This window comes from Camelus ferus, chromosome 13, assembly GCF_009834535.1.
Source record: "Camelus ferus isolate YT-003-E chromosome 13, BCGSAC_Cfer_1.0, whole genome shotgun sequence".
Classification (NCBI taxonomy): Eukaryota; Metazoa; Chordata; class Mammalia; order Artiodactyla; family Camelidae; genus Camelus; species Camelus ferus.
In genome coordinates, this window is record NC_045708.1 from 10,135,604 (window position 1) to 10,154,889 (window position 19,286).

Genomic DNA, 19,286 nt, shown 5'->3' on the forward strand with positions numbered 1-19,286 from the left:
TCCGTCCAACCACGCAGGACTTAATGAGGTACTGTGTCTGCAGGGAGAGAGTTGTGATCTTCTAGTGTGTAGGGCAGAAAAAGTGTTGAAAACTGCCTTTCAAGTACATGACACCACAGGACGAGGGCTGTGACCCAGGTTCACGTGTACTCTGCAGCAGAAGGTAGGAGGCTCCTTAAGTTTCCTGGCTGAGCAGGGTTTGAACGCTTCTTTGAACGGTTGGTGGCAGTGGGCCGGATATGTGAGTGTGTTGCCTCTGAGCCAGAGTTGAGGGGCAGAGTGTCAGGGGTGGAATTTGAATTTCAGTGCTTCATGCCTACAGCCCACCGTTGTCTCTTCCGGTGACCTTCCCTCTCACCTCCCACGGATGCAGCTCCCTTCCTCTCCAGGATGGAAACAGCGCCAAGAGAGTTCCCTGAGCCAGGCCACCCACAGCCTGACTGTGGTCTGGAGCTTTCGGTGCCCTGGGTACCAGCCCTGAGCAGCAGGGCCCCAGCCTCCCCTGCCTGCATCCTCCCACAGTAGGTGAGCTGGGTCTCGAGAAGTCTGCTCCCCATGCCCACCATTTGCAGACAGAATGTAGCATTAAGTTGACAGCCTATGGAAGCAGAGAGAAGGAAACAGAACCCACCACCACCTGCTTTCTTGATCCTTCTCTGGGTAACAGACTTCTTGCCGTGTCCTCACTTGGTAGAAGGGACAAAGGTGTTCTCCAGGGTCCCTTTTATAAAGGCACTAACCCCATTCATGGGGGCTCCACCCTCATGACCTGAGCACCTCCCAGTTGGCAGTGGACAGAGCTGAGACTCACACCCAGGCGTCCTGACCCTAGAAGACACATCCTGGAAGGAGTCATCCCTCTAATACAGACACCACCTCCTCTAGACCGAGAAGCTGGGAGAGCAGGTGACACGGAAACTTGGGCGTCCTCCCCTCACCCAGGCTGGGAGAGCTGCCCTGTGATATCCCGGCCGCTGCTGTACACATGTTCTTATTCAGCAGTGCTTCTTGGCTGCTGTTTGCCAGGCTGCTGTCCTGGGACCCAGGTGTCTGCCGATGACTTAGAGTGGCACGTTCCTGCTCTCACCAAGCGTGCAGAAGGGCTTTTCAGTGTAAGCTCCGCAGGCACAGGGATCTTCCTCTGGTTCATGCCTGCTGATGGCATCCATGAATGTTGGTTGAATGACCAGTGTCAGGTACCAATATGAGACACAGGTTGGAGAGAACCCCAAGCTGCTCTCTTAGAAAGGTGGTTGGGGAAGTCCTCTCAGAGACACTTGAGCAGCATCCTAGTGATGAGTGAGCACCTGCTGTGTGCCCAGCGCCATGCTGAGCGCTGAAGGGATTATCTCATTCGTTCCTCACAATAACACCCCCCAGTACGTGCGCTATGATCCCATGTTACAGGTGAGGAAACTGAGGCATGACCGTCATTGCAGCTTGTTCTTGCAAAACCAGGAATCAACCCAGACTGTCTGTCTCTTCCCAGAACCTAAGCCACAGGTACAGCTCTGTGACAGCCACAGAGAAAGATGCCTTTTCAGTGTCTCCCTCGGCCTCCTAGTCTCTGGCACCTGGAAGTCAAGGTGCTTCAGCGACAGGGCTGTTAGATAAGGCAGGGTGGCCACCGCTTTCCCCATGGTCCCAGGCTGTGTGGAGACTTTGAGTCTGGCTCCTGATTTGGCGGATGGGAAGACCGTGGCTGGGTGGGTGGGCAGGGCCTCCTGCTGGGACCCTTCGTCTGGGGGAAGGACGCCTGCTGTCCTGATACTTGGCTCTGGCCAACAGAGGTCATGCCCCCGATTCCGCCGGCTGTTCCTTGCCTGCTGGCTTTGCCCAACCAGCACAAGCCCACAGCCCTTCCCTCAGCATCACGGGGAACACAGGCCATGGGGTGCCGGGCAGAGGACTGTTCTGCATTCAGTCACAGCAGCTAGCTGGGGGTTCAGCCTGTCCCACCATCGGCTGTGACCCTGTGGGACGGTGGCAGGGCCCCATGGCAGCCAAGGTGGCTGGACTGCAGGCGCCTCCTCTGTCCGTTTTCCTGTGACACACACATTACCCAGCAACAGAACAGAACCGAAACCCAAACCCACTGCCGACCCTAACTTTTGTCAGACTCCATTTAACTGACTTCCCTCACAGGAAGTCATTTAGTGTTTATAACAACTCTTTGAAACAAGCAGTATTGTCCCTCCACCCCCATTTTTAACTATGGAAAAACGAGACCGGACGAGTTAAAACAGCTTACCCATGACGTTCATTTGCTCATGTATCCACTGAAAAACATAACGGCTGAGCATCTACCAATGGTCTGTCTCTGGTGCAGTGTCCCAGCTAGTTTGTGGCAGAGCCCGGCTGGCACCCAGGGACTTCTTCCTCCGGGGCCGGAGCGCCCAGCCACGTGCGGTGCGCAGGGGCCTCCCCGCGGCTTCCTCTGGTCCCAGAGGAGGCCCTGCCCGCGCCCCCGTGCTGACGTCCGGCGCCCTCCCCACAGGAAAGCGAGGACGCCGTCAAAGCCCTGGCCAAGGAGAAGGACCTGCTGGAGCGCGAGAAGTGGGAGCTGCGGCGCCAAGCCAAGGAGGCCACGGACCACGCCACGGCGCTGCGCTCCCAGCTGGACCTCAAGGACAACCGGATGAAGGAGCTGGAGGCCGAGCTGGCCATGGTGAGACCCCTCCCCTCGCCCACCCGGGCCTGGTCGGGCATCTGCCGGACGCGATGTAATGTGCTGGGAGACAGCGCGCTCGCGGGTTCACCTGAGAGTCCGGAGTGGAGGCCGGAGGGGCGGGGCGGGGCGGGGCGGGACCAAGGCGGGGCGGGGGCGGGGCCAGGGCGGGGTCCGGGATGCTCCGTGTTTCCTTCCCTACCACGAAGCCTTTCATCCACCTGCCTGGGGCCAGGCGTGGGGCATGCTGGGAGCCCATCCACTAACCTTTGGGAGGAAATACACAAAAAAATTAACAATGGTTATCTCTGGGTAGTAAGATTACAAGTGACTTTTATTTCCTTTTTTTCCCTCCTGTTTTCATCTGTAGTGAAAATGTCTTAACTTGGGTCCTCAAGGAAAAAAAAATGTTATTTTTTTTCTCATCCAAAACAATCCCTCAGAATACTTCCAGACACCGTGTTTTCCTCAGAGATGTGCAGCCTGCATGTGGGGACACAGAGCCCAGGCGGTGTGTCTAGGCCTGGCCTAGCAGCAGAACCGAGGTCCAGAGCCCGGGAGTTCTGTTCTGCCTGCTCCTGTGTGACCCTGGGCTGTTCACTGAACTTCTCTGAGCTTCAATGACCTTCATCTGGTCTTGCGGTGAGGGTGAAGGTCTTTATCCCACCCTGCCTTCCCCGCCAGGTGGTTGAGAAACTCCAGGGAGCTCATCGCTTAAAGGGCCCTTGAAACCACCAGGGACTCAGTGCAGCGGTGGCTGGAAGGAGCGGGTGCAGGGAACTCCTGAGAGGTGGGGAGGCGTGCATGGCTCTTAGAGAGAACTGAGCATTCCACTGCAGAGCACTGATGCCGGCCAACAGTGTGGTTACTGCCATGGGTTCTGGGTTCAAATCCAGCCCTTCCTAGCTGTGTGACCTTAGACAAGACCCTTCACCTCTCTGAGCCTTAGTGCCATCAAGTCTCAAAAGGGATAACTGCGTATAACCCATAGGGCTTTGTGAGGATTTCAGTGAAATAATGCAAGAGATGCACTTAGCGCGGCCTGTACGTGGTGAGTGAGATGACAACAGGAGGCTTTCCTATGGGCACTTCCTTCAGGACCAGGGGTCGCCCAGGGCAGGTCAGGATCCACTGTCCCCCTTCTGGGACCAAGTCCTCTCGCTGCTTCCTGGGACTCCTTGTCCAATGCTGACCCCTAGTGGTCAGAGCTGCCCAGGCAGGAGGAAGCTACCACTGCTGGGTTCCCTCTCTGGGAACTTCCCATCAGTGGGGTCCTTCGTGCTGGCAGCCCTGCAGCCCAGACAGAAACTTTTCGAGTTGCAGATCTGGGAAGGGAGTGCAGAGTGAGGCGAGACCTCTGTTCTCCCAAGTCTTCCCAGTGTCCTGTGGATGGATAGATGTGTCCTCCTTGCCGTGGACCACTAGCCTCAAGCATCTTGGGGAACTGCGGGGTCTTTCAGCATTGGGAGCCACCTCCCTTCTGCTTCCCCCCTTGCTGTGCCCCAATAACTCAGCCTGCTTTGGTTCTAGCCAGTGAAACTCAGGTTCTTTCCTCCTCCCTCTGGAGGGCATCAGACCCCTCTTCTAAGTGTGAGTAGTTAGCTCCAAGTGGTGGATTTGCTGTAATGTCGGCACAGCCTAGGGCTCGGCGGCAGAGGGAAGGGTTGCAGCACTGGTGATGGGTCATTTCTTAAGTGACCCTGAAGTGCCACCAAGGAGATGGGGGCCAGGCTGGGAAACTCACACCTGCCCACAACACTGAACCCATGCGGAAGCTGCCTGGTCTCCCCACACACCCTGTGCAGCTGAAAAGAGCCGTTTCACTTGAGTAAAAGTCAGAGACAAAGGCTTCCTAAGAAGCAAATGCTTCTCTTGGTGTTTGGTGTTGGGGATGGGTGAAGCAGACCAGCCCTTGCCCACCACCAGCTCCAAGCACTGGGCCTGAGCTCAGACCCCCTGGCCACACATGTGAGGTCAGGGCCCACTCACACCTGACAGTGTCCCCCCAGAGCCTCCCTCCATCCCCAGGCTTGCAGTTGTTGGAGATGGTGTGGAGCCAGTATCTCCCCCATCAGTTCATGCTGGTGCCTCTGGGCTGGACAGGACAGGAAGAGGGTAGTCAGGTCAGCTTGTAGCAAATGTGCTGCCCCTTTGATGCAGATGTGCATCTGTGCAGCCAGAGTCCGCAGAGCACTGACCTTCTCGTGTCTGCTCAAAAGGTTCCTGTCCCGGGATCCTCCCAGCGTCTGGCAGGAGAGATGGTCCTTAGACAAGTGCAAGTCCTTTAAAAAGCCAGCAGAGGATTCCACTTAGCAGCACTCACAGCATCCCTCTGGGCCCAGGCTCACTCTCTGACATCCTGGAAATACATTCTGGCCTCTAGGCAGTTAGGAACCTTCATGGGCCTGTTCCGGGCTTTTGGGGGCGGAGGCACACAACTCTCGGCCCCCTTCCAGCTCCCGGATGGTTTGACCTCAGGGAGACGTAAATAATCCTGACAGCCTGCTACTCGTTGAGCAGGACAATAGACCGGACAGCATCCTCAGCCTTCATGTGAATTATTCCATGTCTGACTCCTACTTGTGAAGTGGAAACTGCTTCGTAATAGCAGTCACTAACATTTATTGAGCTTTTTTTTCACCATCAGCCAGGTGCTCTCCATAGCAACCATGTTATCCACATCAGACATGAGGGCATGAAGGCACGGAGAGGTGGGGGCCTGTCTCAGGATTCCCCAGCAAGGAAGTGGCAGAGCGGAATCAAATCCACGCAGTTTGATTTCTAAACCAGGGGGAGATTATTACCTGGCTTGGGGTGGCGGGGCTGACTCCTTCAACTCACCCTCCCACTGCCATATGGGTTTATATTCCCTGGGGGCTGGCAGTGGAAGGGGAGTGATTTTATAGATTCCTGGGGCATCCAAGCTAGCAGGAGCCCTAAAGATTGGTCCAGGCATTCCATTACACAGATGGGGAAATGGAAGCTCAGAGAAAACAACAACTTGTCTACAATAACACAGCTGGTCAATGTGATAACGGTGTCTCAAGCTTTAGGGAAAGACTGTTCATTTTTTGGCTGGAATCTCTTTCTCAAGAACCCCTGCTCTGCCTGGAAGAGCCAGGATCTTGGGGAAAGTGTGGACATTTCTGGAGCTAGGAGAGAGATGAGAAGGGGTCTTTCCATTTTATCTGTGTTCATATTAGAGGCAAAGCCAGCACTTACGGTGGCCCTGCCACCTGTAGTGACCCCCAAATTCACTGGAATCTCAGTGTGAGACCCTTGGCCCACTCCCCACGTGCCCCATCTGCCCTGGCATGAGCCTGGGGAGCCAGTGAGGAAGTAAAGCTGAATATGATGGAAAAAATACGCTTGATACATTGCTAGTATGTGCCCTTTTTCTCCCCCAAGTAATTTGTGCCTTGTGCCATGGAGGGAGGTAACCCAAAGCTGGGGGAGACCTCGGTCGGTGGACAGAGGAAGGAAGTGCTGGGTGACCATCCCACCTGCCCAAACTGGGCCCCATGCTTGTCCCTGGCATCCTTGTGTCCTGTGCCTTCTCGTGATCCTGAGAGCCAGGCTGAGGATTTGCGCTGTCCCCAGCCTGCCCCGCACAGCACCTTGTGAAGGGACAGTCACACGTGGAATTTGGAAGGAAGTTAGGTGATGAAAGGCAGAACACCATCTTCTCACCATCTCATTCAGGTCCCAGCTGGTCCCTGGAGAACCCAAAAGAATGCGTGCTAAGCATGTCCTCGGTCCCCCTGCTCTCCGTATTTCTGGTCTCACATGGTGTTGGCAGGAACAAAGGGGTAACTGACCCCAAAGTAAGCCCTCAGGTGGTGGCTGACTGGCACGCGGGGCAGGGCTGGAGAGGCCCTGGTCCAGGGGTGGGCTTCGTGCCTTCCTCACGCTGGGGGATGATGGCCAAGCAGCAGACCAGGAGGACCCCTTGATCATGTCATGTCCTTCCTGTCCCCTGGCTCTCTCTCCAGGCCAAGCAGTCCTTAGCCACGCTGACCAAGGACGTCCCCAAGCGGCATTCACTCGCCATGCCTGGCGAGACGGTGCTGAACGGCAACCAGGAGTGGGTGGTGCAAGCGGACCTCCCGCTGACCGCGGCCATCCGGCAGAGCCAGCAGACTCTCTACCACTCGCACCCCCCCCACCCCGCAGACCGGCAAGGTGAGTCCGGCCCAGCCTGGCCGAGCCGCAGCTGTGGGGGGCATCTCAGGAGGCCATCGGGCCCATGGTGGGAGGCGGCCTCTATAGTCACACTATAGCTGCTTAGAGGGGTGTGGGGCCGAGGTTACGGCTCATGTAACTGAGAAGTCTAAGAGGTGGACCTCAGGCATAGCGGGATCCGAAGGTTCAGACATATCTGGGTCTGTCTGACCCCCTCCCTCCAGCTCTCAGCTCTGCCTGCCTCCTTTTGTCCTCATCTTTAGGCCACCTCTTTCCACAAAACAGCAAAACCATCTCCAGCAGTTTCAGGCTTTTAAGGCCCTTGCAGCTCGAAAGTCTCAAGAGAGATCTCTGTGTCTATAGTAAATCCCCAAGAAGGACTCTGGCCAGCCAGGGTCACACGCCCACCTCTGGACCAATCACTGTGTCTAGGTATTGGGGTGGATGCATTGATTTTCCCATCTGGGTCACATGGGCATCCTCTCGCAGGGGAGAAAGCAGAACTCCTTGGTTGACGGCTCTGTGCCATCACAGGAAGTGTGGAAGGGCCAGAAGTAAATGTCACAGTGCTCCAGGCACCGGGGGTAGGGAGATACTGGCCTCTGGTCAGCACCTGCAGCCGCTGGCCATAGTACAAGCCCCAAACCCCTCTGTACACCTGCGGCCCACCTGGCTCCACTCTCTGTCCCTCCTGTGAGTGGCCGCGTTTGTGTGACAGGTGCAGGCTGGGGACAGGCAGCTCCAGGCCTCTGGAGCTTGCAGGTCCTGCTGTCGCCTACCTGGGAGTCCCTGGCTTCAAAGGCCTCACACACTTCCGTATGACCGCATGGCCATTGGCAGCAAGGACTGGCTTTCTCAGTAATACAGCCCTCCCTGCTCACGTGGGCCTGCACATAGTAGGCCCTCAGTCTTGCTGAACAGAAAGCACTTCCTCCAGCCAGTGCCAGCTATCTGCTGGGGGACTTGGGCAGGCTTCCAGGCCTTTGACGACCACTGACTGGGCACCTACTGCGCACCAGGCACTGTGAACTCTGGGGTTTGCCATGGATAAGACATCGAGGGTGCCCGCCCTCCTCGAGCTGGCCCTGTAGGGGTGAAGACAGACAGCACACGTAACTAAGCTGACAAATAGAATGATTACGGATTGCAGTCAGTGCAGGGAGAAAAATCAATGGAAAACAGGTGTTTTGATAAAAAAAAAAAAAGTGGAGAGAGTGGTAACTGGGGGAGGACAGGCTGAGATTTGAATGACAAGGATGTGCCCGACAGGCAGCAGGACCAGCAAAGGCCAAGGCAGGAGGGAGATGGGGTGTCGGGCACCGTCAGAGAGCCGGTGTGACGTGCGCTGAGGCTGCTGGGGTGGGCAGGGCTGTGTCCCTTCGGCCTGGAGGAGGAGTGCACATATCTACCCCCAGGTAAAGAGACCAGACGCCCGGCTCTCACTGCAGTGAGGAGTGGAGGCAGGGAGGCTCCCTGGGAGGCTGCCATGGTCGCCCAGGAGAGAGTGGTGGCCTGGGCTCAGGTACTGGCAGTGGGGTTGGAGAGAAGTGGCCAGACTTGGTGCTGCTGCTGAGGGGGATGGGGGTGTGGGGAGAGGAGCCAGCGGTGGCCTCCAGGCTTCTCGCTGGGGAAGCTGGTGCTGACCAGTGGTTAGAATGACACCAGGTCCAGGCAGTGGAAGCATTGTGAGGACAGTCCTGGGGTCCCTGGAAACTCCTGCCCCTTCTCCTTAACCCTGTTAGAAGGGGGCCGAGTTGCGTCCAGAGGCTACGGGAGATTCTTCCCGGCCGCTGCTCTCTGGTGCTGCGTGGGGCTGTGGACTAGAGGCGGGGAGGGGAAGTTGAGTCTGCATCTGTGTTCTCATCTGTATGATGGGGGCGGGGGGTGGAGTCACCCGCAAGGCAGGGACGGCGAGGACAGTCTCTCCACCCCTCGCTCACTGGCTGCCCCTGCTTTCCAGCGGTCAGGGTGAGCCCCTGCCACTCCCGGCAGCCCTCCGTCATCTCCGACGCCTCTGCGGCTGAAGGCGACCGGTCGTCCACGCCAAGCGACATCAACTCCCCTCGACACCGGACGCACTCCCTCTGCAACGTAAGGCCAGCAGCCGCAGGGCCTGGGCGCCGCCCCGGGAACCGCAGGGGCGGGGGCGGAGGGGGGAAGATGGACGCACTGTTTCCTCTCGTCCACCCAGGGAGCGTTCTGGCGAAGGCATTTCCTGTTCTGTTCTTTCCTTTTGCAAGAAGAGATGGCTGTGGGGAGAGAGGCTCCTTGTGTCCGGGAGGGCAAGGAAAATCCAGAGGAAGGCGGGCCTGGGTCGGCCGCAGGGTCCGTGCGGCCTGGGCTTAACGTCTGGTGGGCTGCGTCTGGGCCCGCGGGCTTCTCCTCCCAGACCATACCTTCCAGGGCTCGGGGCCTCACCACCACCACTTCCGTTCCCCTGTAGAGCCTGCTCTTGGTCCTTCATCCAGGAATGAGCCGGGGTTTTCTGAATTTCCAGGAGTTTTTGCACGTTTTGCCTCTGGAGAGGCATCCGGTGAATCTGTTTCAAGTTTGTTTGCTTTGCTTGCTTCTTTAATCAAATAGTTTTTGATTGCATGCTAGGCGCCTGCTACCAAGAGGCGCACCTAACTCCTGATGACAGCGGGGCAGACAATCAGGCTCCCCAAGAGTGAGCGGGTGAACGAAGGTGGGGTGGTCAAGCATATGGGGACAGGAGGACGCCGTGTCACAGCTCTGACGTGAAACACTGGAGTCAGGGTGCAGGGGCCCCTTTTCATTTCTGTTCCATCATGTGATTGATGATACGGAAGGCTCCCCCGCCGTGTCCTGAAGACACAATAGAATGGTCTTCAAATGCACCAGAAGGTTTTCTCAACAACTCAGTTAATGTTGTTTTACTAAAAACCAAGATGGATAATAAAAAAGAAATGGGATAAATACAGTGGAGGGAAAAAAAGACAAAAATTACCATTACTTGCCAGTGGGATGATTATCTACCTGGAAAACCCCACGAGAATAACCTGAAACGCCACCAGACTATTTAGACATACATGCCGGTACTGGATGAGTCTCCATTTCTAAGTATCAGTAACTTTTCTCTTTGTGAGTAACCATAATGGAAACTTCTTCCCAAATTTACAGTAACAATGAAGAGCCCTTATAAAGATAGCTGAGACTAAACTTGAAATAAGGTGCCTCGGCCTGGTGGCGTGGGCATCCAGGATGGCTGACTGGGGCCTCTCACGGCCACTTCGCAGCGGGGAGAAGGTCGCTTCAGGCCTGAATCCTGCTCAGGGCTGGGATTCTTTTTAAACTGGGGCTTAAGGAAGCAACCTGTTCTTTTGTTCCCAGGAGAGAACCCTGGTGACAAAGGCTGTCTTGACAACAGAACCAAGGCGAGGAAAGTGGGCCAGCAAAGGAGCCTCTGATGTCCACTTGCTGGTTCTGAGGGACCACTGCTGAGTTACTCCCACAGCCAGCAGGGCCCTTCCTTCCTACAGGGCGGGCCAGACACCCTGTAGCATCTGAGCACACCTCAAATGTCAATACCTTCCCAAGGGCCGTATTTTGTCTTCCCGTGGTGGGCCTGAGGGCGCTGTGACAGCCAAAAGGCTGCTGGAAAAGGGTTCTTTAAAGGCCTCTGCACTGCATGTGGCTCAGACCTAGCCTTTTGCCCAACTTGGCCTTGGCATATACCTGCTGCTCCAGGCAGCAGGTGCGGCATATTTATTCCCAAGCTCACCTTATACAGGGCCCTGCTGCCAGGAAACAGGCGCTTTGACAAGCCAGTCATCTACACAGGCATTTCAGTGGGCGCTGGCTTCAGCCTCTTCCCCATAAATTTGGCAAAGATGGCCCTACCCAAGGTAGATTTATCTTAGCTGCCTGCCAGACCAGTTCTGGTTGCAAACGTTGAGATGGGATTAGAAACTGAACTACCATTTGTTCCATCCCCGCCCTCCCTCAACCACCTTCATCCCCCATCTCAACAGATGCGCACACAGGTAAGCCAGGAAGAGCCTGAAAATAGCTCCAGGTAACCCTCTGTTCTCAGGCACTTGGCCTGGTACCAGCAAGAACAGCCTGGCCTGGGATAAGGATCTCCCCATCCTTTCATGCTCTGGCCACTTGCTTAGAGAAGAGGTGGGACTCAGCACAGAGAGGCTGGAGAAGGTTGATGGACACTGGGTCAGGTGACACTCAACTTTGTTTCTTCATGAGCACTTTGCCTGCAATTCTGGAAATGAGCACCAGGGGACTCCCTAGTAATAACTTTTAAGATCCCAATGATCTTTTACCCCCCAGGTAGAGCAGACCGATTCTGGGTTGTGACAAAGGCTTTTGCACATCCACGGTTGGGAACACTGGACCAGGAAGAACCAGACAGTCCCAAATTTGAGTTGCAGCTCTGGTTTTAATTAGCTCCATACTGTTGGACTGCCTTGAGCCTCTCTGTGTATCTGTAAATCAGGCTAACGAGCCCTGTCTGCCCCTCCACAAAAGAAGAGATTCACTGTGTTGTTTGGGGGGAAATTAGAGGCTGCATAATGCCCAGAGTCTTCCTGTCCCAAAATTATTTATTTTGTGCCTTTTTTCTATAAAGTTTTATTTCTTTAGGAAAAGCACCAACTGTAACCAACATCCAGTTCTAACTCGAAGGACCAACTGGGACAAGAACTTAGAAGCCTCGGAGTGACTGATATGTTGGTCAGAGGGTGTTAGGAGTCAAGAGGCCAGAGTAGGCAAGAGAGCACCCCAGGGCCTCTGACCAGGACCCTGGTCCAGGCAGCATTTCCATGAACCGCAGGCGCCATCATGGCGCTACCTGGAAGTGTCTGCTTCAAGGGTGGGGGGTGGATTCCCTAGTACCTTCCATGGAAGACCCCATGCTCCACGGGCCACCTCTGCTGTTGTGTGTCACGTGACTCTGCTGTTTCATCTTCCTCTTCTCCTTTGGCTACAGGGCGACAGTCCCGGCCCAGTTCAGAAGAACCTACACAACCCCATTGTACAGGTAGGTGTGCCTTCCCTCGCCACTCGGACCCTCCTTCCACCCCACCTTGACCGTGACTTCACCCCTTGTTCCCCCTGAGCTCTCAACATCCCCACTTCCATACTTGGGCACCCAGAACAGAGAGCATTTAAGCCACTATCTCAGTCACACGTGGGTTGGTGCCTGAGCGAAGCTTGGCACCTAGGTCTCCCCTTCTGTGTCGGCTTCTGGATCTGGACCCACTAAGCGCACCACACATCCTCCATGCAGCCCCGCTGAGTGTCTTCTGGCCGCCAAAGGCTGATGACCTGGGCTCTGGGCTCTTTGGGCCCCCTGCTGCAGAAAACTTCTTTTCATTCATTTTTAACATTTTAACACACTATCCTGAGTGAGGAAAGGGCTGCAGGGAGGAAAACAACATGAATTTAAGGGTCAGAAGGGGTCTCTGAGATCAGTTCTCTAGTCCTGGGGTTCCCACATGCTGGTCTCTGCACCACTCATCTGCATCAGGCCCAGCAGGGAGGATTTTTCCAATGCAGATTCCTGGGCCCTCCATCCTGGAGATTCTGATTCACCAGATGAGGGGGGTGGGACCTAGAATTCAGATAATTCTGATGTATTTAGGAATCATTAAATCTAGTCTAACCTTCACCTCTCTGACATATCATGTCACCCTGTGCATTCATATAAAGCCCCTAACAGTTTGCAAAGCTCTCCTGCAGCCATCACCCTAGTCCTGTATTTACTCCGACAGGAAGATTTCCTCTTCCTCCTCGTCGTCGTTGTGGTTACTGTTAACAATCCCCACATCACAGATGAGAAAACTGGGCTCAAAGAGGCTGTGGGCTCTATAAGGTTCCATAGGTAGTAACATAATTGGGATTAGAATCCAAGCCTCAGCCTCTACCGTGGCCAGTCCTGCCTCTTATCTAGAGCCTTAAGGGCCAGGGTCCTTGCTCTTGGCTGACGTGAAGCTGAGGTTTCCTACTTCCTCGTTTTCTGGGCTCTCCTATGCCCCCTTTCCCACGGGGACTTTTTCTGCAGTGAACTTATACACTTGCTGCAATGCCCCGAGTGCGTGGTCGTGCTCCTGCAGGCCCTCCACTAGCAGGCGAAGGCTGCGGGGAAACAACTTAAAAATGATAATTATAGTACAAACCCCACCAGCACCTGTTACCAAAGCTTAGTATGCGACAGGTGCTGTTCTAAGCGTTTTTATCCTCATTTAGCGACATCCTCTTGTCAGTCTTGGATGGGTCCCATTGTCCCCGAGAGGCTCTGTAAGTGGCCCAAGTCCGCTCAGCAAGCGTGGGGCAGACCCCCGGCTTTCTTACCCGCCGGCGCCCCCCACCCCGCCCCATCCCTCCCCCACCGGCCATCCCCCACCCCTGCCTGTCTCAGCCCCAGCTCAGCTCGCCTTTGTTCTTCTCCCCTCTCCCTCTGCAATCTGGCCCTGACTCCTCAGTCACTAGAGGATCTTGAAGACCAAAAACGGAAAAAGAAGAAAGAGAAGATGGGATTCGGCTCCATCTCGCGCGTCTTCGCCAGAGGGAAGCAGCGGAAGTCCCTCGACCCCGGCCTCTTTGATGGTACCGCCCCTGATTATTACATAGAGGAGGACGCGGACTGGTGATACCCGCCTCCCTTCGCCTGCTGCCCGGCGGGCGTGTCTGTGCGTGTGGACGTGCGTGCGAGCGTGGGGTGCGCGTCTGGGCGTGCGTGGCGGTGCGTGTGCGCGTGCGCGTGCGCGCGAGCTCTTGCGCACGTGGGCGCGGGTGTGGCCGCGCCCCGCCCACGTGGGCCCCGCCCCCGCGTCGCCACCTCTGTAATTGCTGTACATACTACAAACGTGTGTGACCCTGTCAATTCTCTGTTGTCTTTGGAGCGATATAGTTGTGTTGTTAATCTGGGTTTTGTTTTTGTTTCTTTCCATGTTTTTTTTTTCCTTTTTGTTTGGTTCTTTGGGTTGTTTCTTTTGTCCCTTCCCCTCCAACTCCTTTTTATGAAACTTGAAAACTTGAAGGACTGCTGTGTATTTGTAAATAACAAAACTATTGTGCACTCCGTGCTTGTAAATGTCCCTCGTCCGAACTGCTACTTCTGGAGCCCGTCTCCCCGAGGATGTGGTCTGTTTTTGATGTTCCCCCTCCCACCCCACTCCCAGTGTGAACGTGTGGGACCAGACCCTGTTCTCGGGGCGCGCCCAAGTTACTTTAACCACAAAACGCCATCGTCATCAGGGTAAGGTCCACTCTTCGCAAAGACTCGCGAGCCTGGCCAAGGGGCCCTATCTTGGCTGGGTTTGTCAGGGGCCAAATGGGCTCTTTTTTAACGGCCGGCCAGTTTCTAAATTGCGTTGCTGTTTCTTTATTTACGGGGAAAAGAAAATTGTTCCGTTTAATTTATTTGCACAAATGCAGAAGACTTATTCTAACTAAATTATTACATAAATATTGGAATGTATATTTTTCCACGGGGCGGGTGGGAGGCGGGTGTCTCTGCTGACTTCTCTAGTCTTTGATCATGCTGCTGCCAAACTGTGCAAGGTAGAGTTTAGGGTGGCCAGGACCCAGGGACCATTGGATTTCGAAGCTTGCTTTTTTCCGTTCTTTCTCCTCTCTGCCCCCTTCTCCCGCCCCTGCATGGAAGTGCGCTCTGCCTTTCTTCCCAACTATAGCTCTCTCCAGGCCTTTCTAGACATATTTATTTATCTGAAATACAGAGCACCGACCTCAGTGAGCAGAGTGCCTACTGTCATGGTCACTTCCTCTTGGATCTGTCTTTCGAGAGAAGCTGGGTATAGGGCGAGACAGCCAACTGCATGACCTCAGGGTACGACCACAGGGACCCTCGGCCTGAGTTGGTTCCATGAGGGCCCCGGAGTGGCATGTGGACTCCCTGAAGCTGTCTCTCATCCTTGGTTGATTCTGCACGTTGGCCAGGCAGGTGTCCCGGGGGAGGCCCACGTCTCAAGGGGAGGGCTGCTGGGGACACAGTGTCCAGCACCTCTGCCTTCCCTTTTCTGGTGGGTTCCTCCAGCCACACGTCACAGAATCTATCAGGATTCCTCAGGCCCTGTCCTCCAACGTGTCACAGCAGCCTGAGCCAGCTCCCCCCAGGAGAGAAGGGCTGGCAGGAACATCTGCCTATTTGGGGAGCAACGCTGGCCCCAGTGAGACTTCACCAGCAAAGGAACGAGTGCACTGCAGCCCCGGGTGATGGAGAACACGTGGGCTGCTCCACCAGGGCTCCCGAGGCCTAAAACTAGCCTTCCCTTTTCTCTTGACCTGTGACTCCCCCACTGCTCCACCTTAACTACTAACAGCTCAGTTCACACACCCTCTAAACAACAGTAGTTGCGCTTTCTGCTAACAGTAACATTTTCAGCTCTTACCAAGAAACAAGATTTTTAAATGCTGGAGCGTGTCTTATCAGAAGGGGTAGGATTTGTCCAAAGTCTCTAAAACAAACAGAAAAGCCCCAGTTGGCTGCTCCCTTTCCTTCGGACCTGATCGGGGGTGGGGAGGTCAGGAAGGAGTAGGCGGGGTACCTAATAAGGAACTTTCTGGCCTCCGCTGGCTGAGGGAAATCGCCAGAGCTGGCCTCCTTCTCAACAGAGAGATATTTTAGGAAATACGTTTCTCCCCCATGACTTTTTTTTCTTTTGGTTGATTTTTGTTTGCCCTTTACCTATGAGAAAATAAGATTGCAACCCCTCCTGGTAATGATTTAGTAGTTCCTTTTCATTTCAGTTTTTTGTAAATTAGGAGATAATTCTAAGAGTTACTGAGGATGATTTATTTAAGAGAACTACGTCAAATAGCGAATGAGTTATGGGTAACATTAGATGAAAATAACCTTTCCTGGGGGAAAGGTTTCTCGAAGGCATGGATGCAAACATAAAATATAAAAAAAAAAAATCTAAATAAAGCTTATTTTAAAATATGATCGAACTCTTATGTTATTTGACTGCTTCTATCTTACTCCGGGTGGGAGGCAAAGCCTGGCATGTCCTGCTACTTGGAGGTCTAGGGCTGGGTCCTGAGGGAGTGATGGGAGGGGCCGAGGAAAGCTGGCTGGACTCTGGGCCCCTGGAGGGGCTGAGGCCAGGGTGGCTTCCCAGAAACATCTCATCTTTGCCACCCTCTCTGTAATTTGGAGGAGCTGTCAGCATCCAGGGCTGCCCGTGGTCCTAATGCACCACCTCCGAACCTGGTGCCCTAGCCCTGTGTTCTCCAGCCCAGTGGCCCCAGTCAGCTTTCATCCGCTTCCTTCTCCCCCAGGCACTCCTTCCAGAGGTCCAGGGGGGCCCTGTGGGTTTGGGGCATGTTACTTCTTGCAGACCTCAGTGGGCCTCTGCATTGCCCTGACTTCCCACCTTCCCTGGGGACTGAGAGGAGCTTGAGACAGAGAGATTAAAGGAGCCACAAGGCTTCCCTGATGAAGCCAGCATGGGCCAGGCTTTTCCAAGCCCTGTGAGACTCCCCCCCCCCCAGATGCAAAGCCCAGGCCTCCCCTAGTGACTCTGCAGTATGGCCTGAGAAGAGGCCACCTGGATACCCCAGTCCATGACCGCAGCCAATGCCTTCAACCTCTGTCTCCCAGCTTAACAACAAATCCTCTCCAGCAGTAAGACTGATGGAAGACTGGCCTTTTAACTCCCCTTTCATTTCTGGTAGAAGAAAGCTTAAAGCACCATGACGTGTAGAGCATGCTGAGAAGTTAACAGAGCTCAGGACGGCTACCCCAGCTGCTCTCAACCTGGCCACACATTAGAATCACCTGCAGAGCTTTCAAAAAAAAAAAAAAAATTACCGATGCCAGGTACTACATCCCTGAATCAGAGTGTTGTTAAACCCTCCCTGGTGCAGCCAGGACTGAGAACCACTGGGCTAATCGGAGGAGGGCAAATGGCCCAAACACACATGCCGCAGCTCTCCTCTCCCTGGCCTCGTGCAGACATCACTAATCAATCAAAGAGCCCTTCCCACCCAGTCCAAAGTGGCCTCTAGTTTCTTCACTTTACAAAGCCTCAGCCAGTCACTGCCAGTCAGAGCTGGCATACAAGGAGAAAGCCTCTTTGCCATCCACTCCGCTGAACAGATGGGGAAGCTGACCAGATTCTCACTATCATCCTGCAATCCTGTGGCCTTCTCAAGGGCCGGGCCACACATTCAAATCCACAGAGCTTAACTCAAAAGCCACATGACCTCCTTTGTTAATCTTCTCTACCCCTTGCCCCCAGTGGTCCAACTGCGAGTGGCATGATTAGTCAGGAAATTGGAGTAGGGCTGCCCGGGGCCTCTGGGGCCAGTGGACAGCTGCACACGTTGTGTACTGCGTTACTCCAGGAGGCACTCCTGTGTGAATGGCGCTGAGCTGTGCAGTGCACAACCTGCGTGGCTGTCCTCAGTGGCCCTCCTGCGTGCTCTCCTACCCGTGCTGGCAGGCTCCGACAGGCGTAACCTAATCATAGTAATAACAATATCTAACATTAGGCACTTACCATGGGCCAGGGTCCATGCTGCGCACGTGACACGTATTAACTCAGTTAACCCTGCAGTGGCGACGTTATTGATGAGAAAACCGAGGCAAAGTAAATCATCCGGGAAATATTAGACCTGGGCGTCCAGCCTAGGGCATCTAGAGCAAGTGCCCCGAACCGCCCCTCTGTCTGAGCAAGCAAGGGGCTGGGGCGGAGCAGGCGGCGGCTCTGCTGCTTGAGTCGGGCCAGGTGTGAACCTCACCACCCCCACCCCCGCCTCGCCCTCCACCAGCCCCCGGCACAGCTTAGCATTCGCTTGCTTCTGTAACTGAGCCTATTTCTGCTAGCCTTTTACCCCCAGGCCCCGAACACCCACTCCCAGAGGTGGGGAGGGCAGAGCCAACGCAGCCGCGGTCCGGCCCTCGCGCTCCATCTCTGTTGGAGGCCTGCCTCCCCGCGCCCTGCTGCGGAAGCCCTCCCTGAGCCAGAGCTGCTGTTCCCTGAGGCAGGAGGGTCCCCTCCCGGCCACAGGCTGAGCCCGGGGGGTGCCAGGAGCCACCCCATGCCAATGCCCGAAGGTTACTGGGCTGCTGCTGGGCTCCTGGGGACTCCAGGGGGGTAGTGGAGCTGCCAATGAGAGGTTCTCAGCCCTATGACAATAGGACCTTAAAAATATCCATGGGCCTTCTCACTAAAATCCGCAACTCCCCCCTCACCGACCCCCTCACCCATCTGCCCCGAACAAGCGGCTCTTAAGCTTTTTCAACTCAGACCCCACCAGGTGGGGCAGAACCCAGGTGGGCCACGCTTCCCTACTTCCTACCTCTTCCCATTTTCCTGTGGAAAAGGAACCTGATGCTAATAAAGAATTAAGAGGGAATACCTATCATTAACTATCTTGTAAAGGGAGAGGTTCGTAATTTTATAAAAGAAATGCCCTGTAAACTTAGAAAGAACTTAGGAGTTTGATCTTGACTGCGTGTTAGAAGTTGTTTAACTATCAAAGTTATAGCACATCACCACGCAAGTGTCCGGTTGAGGGTCTACGTCTCAATGGCATCGGAGTGGGATGTGGATGATTCATACCTGAACCACACTGCGTGGCTGTCTTAAAGCCCAGTCACTGAAAAATGTGCAGATACGCAGCCCTGTGCTGTACACCCCCAACAAACTGAATCCACGAGAAAATTATCTCAAGAGGATTCATCTTTAAGAAGCAAGACTAGCAGCAACTGAAAACCTTGACCTTTCCTTCCTGGAAATGGCAGGACTTCCTAGCTTGTCCCCAGGGGAAGCCTTGTGATGTTGTCAGGCAGGGTGCAGCAGGCCTGCTTCTGAATCAGTCCCTGGAAAACAGTGGCTAACTGTGCCTTTGCACTTCCGAGTTTCAGAGTTTGGAAGTCTTTGATTGCTTTCTTAATGGGTTACCCGTGAGTAGCAGTTAATTGCACCCAAAGTAAGAGAATCTATACAACTGCATGCCTTGTTCCATCTGGAGGACCCTTGCAGCCCACCAGGGGGGCAGGCCAGGCCTGGGTAATCGCTCCGGCTCTGGCCTGGCATCTGATTTCAAGCGAGTAGTTTGACCTGTGAGCTTCAGCATCCTCACCTACAAAGTAGGTGCAATAACCCTTCCTTCTTCGTGGGCTCGGAAATGTGGGCTGAGTGTGTTTTGGAGCCTGGAAAGCTCTGGCCTCATGGCGTATGTTCTCCAGGATTTGAGTGGATTTAAGTTCAACCAGAGGTAGGAAAAAAGTGTGACATACATCTTGAGCCCAAAAGTGAATCTTGAGCCCCGAGGGTGAAACTGGGGCATCGGGCTATGGGAACCTGACATCCCTCAGCTGTGCGCACAGTCCTAGAGTCCAAATTCCCTTCCAGTGTTGCTTTGTGAGGGAATCTGGGCTTCTCCACCTCAGAAAAGTGAGGGTTTGATGTGGTTGCCCCTAGAATCTACC

General features: G+C 54.7%; 1 protein-coding gene across 7 annotated transcripts in view; it reads left to right on the forward strand.

Annotated features, from left to right (window-relative positions):
* KAZN (kazrin, periplakin interacting protein) overlaps positions 1-19,286 on the forward strand; it is a 992,786-nt gene that overhangs the window by 939,512 nt on the left and 33,988 nt on the right. For 4 of the 7 annotated variants that reach the window (XM_032495235.1, XM_032495236.1, XM_032495237.1 and 1 more), the window contains 5 exons: positions 2,498-2,668; positions 6,661-6,850; positions 8,811-8,941; positions 11,814-11,864; positions 13,309-13,432. In XM_032495235.1, coding sequence (XP_032351126.1) covers positions 2,498-2,668; positions 6,661-6,850; positions 8,811-8,941; positions 11,814-11,864; positions 13,309-13,432 — 667 coding nt within the window. Of the gene's footprint in view, positions 1-2,497; positions 2,669-6,660; positions 6,851-8,810; positions 8,942-11,813; positions 11,865-13,308; positions 15,792-19,286 lie in introns of those variants that run through there. The other 3 variants (XR_004325348.1, XM_032495239.1, XM_032495240.1) reach the window with 3 other exon arrangements.